General features: G+C 35.0%; 1 protein-coding gene across 1 annotated transcript in view; it reads right to left on the bottom strand.

Annotated features, from left to right (window-relative positions):
- Morf4l1 (mortality factor 4 like 1) overlaps window positions 1-1,020 on the bottom strand; it is a gene marked incomplete at its 5' end in the record, with an annotated part of 13,521 nt that extends 12,501 nt beyond the window's left edge. Inside the window, 1 exon segment of the mRNA XM_005410374.2 lies at window positions 974-1,020. Coding sequence (XP_005410431.2) covers window positions 974-1,020 — 47 coding nt within the window.
- Window positions 1,021-2,062: the final 1,042 nt, after the last annotated feature.

Here is a 2,062-nt window from a genome sequence, read left to right as displayed (position 1 = left end):
ACTGTGTTTTGCTGCCAGGAGAAAAACCAGCCAGTTTATAACAGTCTGCCAAAGTCCACACAACAAAAACAAAAATACAAATGATCAACAACTTATAACTTAGCAATTATAGAATATATACCTACATATTCAAAACACAAAAAGTACTAAAAACAGTTTTTTAGTCAGAACTTTCTGACACTTTACAATTATGCTAAGACTTTTCAAAGACACTATTCACCAGGAATTTATGCAGAAATTGCCCCTGAACATAATAGTTTTATATATTGTAACTTGGGATTTTTTTGTGTGGGCTTGAACCCAGGGCCTTGATTATGCTGAGCAAGTGTTTAACAAAGCTGTATCACAGCTTTTGTGTTCAATGTCCAAAACCATAATTAAATATATGATCAAATCTTAAAATGTATTTGACCCGGGCTGGGGATGTAAGTCAGTGGTAGAAAGCATGCTTAGCACGTGCAAAGCCCTGGATTCAACCACTAGGACACCATGCCCCAAAAATCTGTGCTGAAAGTTATCAGAACTCTGTGTGAGGCCTAGAATTCAATCTTGGGCACTACAAAAATTAATTAAATGTGTTATCTTATTTATCTATAAAGTTAACTATAAATGCTTACTCAGTATATGATATTTGCATAAAAACAATTCTGGAATTTCTTTTCACAAGTTATTAATTCCAAAATGCTACTCGTTCCCAACCACCCAACCAGCATTTATCTATCATTTCCCTTATATGCTGCTTCCAACTAATGGGTTTTAAAAAGTCAGTTAACAAGAAGAGAGCAGCAACATTTTAACTTATTTTAACCACTAAACAAGCAATAAGAAATCCAAAACAAGAATTTGAAAAACCTATAAATTTATGAAAAAAGTAAGTCTCTTACCAAACCCAACAACAGAACACTGACACTTGCTATTAAAAAGTCAGATTTAACCAGCAGTTATGACCAACTTCTCCAAAAAGATTTCATACCTTTGCTTCATAAAGAAGAGGCCCATGAAAGCACAGTACTCGTTCACCTGAAAAAGTAAAAAAAGTACTGTTATAATCCCTCTCCATCATAAAAAGATTTACACATGCGAAATACCACACTTGCATTATTACAATTACTTAGCTATGTCTAACGTAAACAATAACCAATTTATTAAATTCATGTAAATCATCAAAGCACCTATCACATGCTAAATAAAATAAGTCAATGAAATCTACTGTAGTTACTATTGGTAAAGGTGGCTTGTTGGCTCTACCCATGTTAGCTGGCAGTAACAAAATCATTGATTTTTTTTTTTCAATGATTTTTTTTTAATGGTACTGGGATTGAACTCAAGAGTCCACACTCAAGCTATACTGCCCAGCTTTGAACTTTCCATTCTGCCTCAGTGTATGGAATACAGGGTGAACTAACACATCTGTCTTAGAAATATGATGTTTAAAAATGTTATTCCTCGTGTTTTTCTACATTTAGGAACTTACCCTCCACATATTTTACTCTCCAAATATTTTACCAATTAAAATTTCAATATGCATCAGAGATGGCAGAACTTTTAAACAACCTCCCTGCATTCACTTCGAAGTGTTTTGGGACCTCATCTACTTCAACAAAACAGGCAAAAATTTCCAACCTTTGGCAGATTACACTCTATGATGAACCTATCATTAGAATTTGCAAGACCAAACAAAAATCTCAGACTTGTAAACTATCTCTGCTCAACAAAGTGACAATTCCTGGTAATACTTCAGATACTAGTTATTGCAGAAGTAGCCCTCACACTATTTTTCAGTCCACAGTTTCAACAAACCAAACCCCAAGATGACAAAATTATCCAATAGGGCCAGTTCCTTTAGCTACAAAATTAAACTAAGCATAACTTAAGATGTACCTTCAACCTACAAAGCTATTCCATAGCAAATCTGAGTATCTTCATCTCAACATACCCACTCCAGGCTCTCACTCCGTAATTCAAGCTAGCCTTAAACTCACTATGTAGCATAGGAGTGCACCCCCACACCCAGCAATCTCAACATAATTACCTGGTCTCTGCATGCCTGACTATGCCAAGC

This window comes from Chinchilla lanigera, unplaced genomic scaffold, assembly GCF_000276665.1.
Source record: "Chinchilla lanigera isolate Chin_1 unplaced genomic scaffold, ChiLan1.0 scaffold00132, whole genome shotgun sequence".
NCBI lineage: Eukaryota > Metazoa > Chordata > Mammalia > Rodentia > Chinchillidae > Chinchilla > Chinchilla lanigera.
The sequence above is the reverse complement of the archived record's forward strand: the minus strand, read 5'-3'. Positions and strand labels throughout refer to the sequence as shown.